Source organism: Dendrobium catenatum, unplaced genomic scaffold (assembly GCF_001605985.2).
Source record: "Dendrobium catenatum unplaced genomic scaffold, ASM160598v2 original_scaffold_164472, whole genome shotgun sequence".
In the NCBI taxonomy this organism is placed as follows: domain Eukaryota; kingdom Viridiplantae; phylum Streptophyta; class Magnoliopsida; order Asparagales; family Orchidaceae; genus Dendrobium; species Dendrobium catenatum.
Genome location: NW_021482897.1, coordinates 1 through 908, shown reverse-complemented (window position 1 = coordinate 908; position 908 = coordinate 1). Strand labels below are relative to the sequence as shown.

The 908-nt window shown below is 37.9% G+C and overlaps 1 protein-coding gene across 1 annotated transcript; it reads right to left on the bottom strand.

Moving 5' to 3' along the window:
- Positions 1–315: 315 nt before the first annotated feature.
- LOC114578808 (serine carboxypeptidase-like 13) lies at positions 316–793 on the bottom strand. Its single transcript, XM_028692296.1, has 3 exons — positions 637–793; positions 488–533; positions 316–399 (listed from the first exon to the last, which is right to left on the bottom strand). Exons 1-3 carry the CDS (start codon positions 786–788, stop codon positions 316–318), a joined length of 282 nt encoding a protein of 93 aa, XP_028548129.1. The 5' UTR covers positions 789–793.
- Between the last annotated feature and the right edge of the window lie 115 nt (positions 794–908).

Below are 908 nucleotides of genomic sequence, written 5' to 3'. Positions count from 1 at the left end.
AATGAATTCTACAGAATACTCTCTTAGTCTCCTTCTCCATCTTTCTCTTCCTCCTTGCTGTGTTCACTGTTTTGCAGGTATCTGAGGACACCGAAGCTTCTCACAAACTACCCTGTACTTCTCCAAGGCCTACAACAAATATTTTACATGAATGGGCTCGTCCCAATATGCTCTTGATTTGACGAAAGCACATAGATGCCATATTGAGCTACAACATAATATATTATTTAATGATACACAGTCAAATAATATGTTTTATTTCAATGACAACTTTATATCCATAGCTGAATCTGTGTAAATCATGTGTAGCATCGATCACAGTAAACTGTGAGAAATCCACCTTCGAAACATGGCTAAACATTCCTTAGCCTTATATTCTGGAGCCGTGTGACCAGCACCCTATATATAAGATAAAAAATAATCAAGTCAAGCTTAACATGTTAACTACAAGTAATAAACTAAGAGCATCAAATCAGAAAAGCTTTACCTTAACAGTCGCAAAGGTCAGATTATTGGAGTAAGATTCTGTGTATCTGTGGAACCAATGGGAGAAAAATGAATTCATACATTCCTCCAAAATTAATGACGGATATAGTTTTTTTGCCATTATTAACGAGCAAGTAATTAAGAACTTACCCAGCAACTTGGCCATCCACATGCCATGATCTCCACCGGTCAGTGATGGAGAAGTTAAGGGATTTTACCCACTCCTTTGTGCCAACAAAAGGGAGAACCATGTCATGATCACCGCTGCACCAAACGAAACAAATACAGTCACATGTATCCATATATGTGTGTAAGAGAGACAGAGAAAGAGATTGATTGATTCAAAAAGTTTCTGCCAGCTAAGTATATATATGCACACAACTCCCCTTGGCCTATTGGTTGAGAGCTTAGGCTTCCAACTA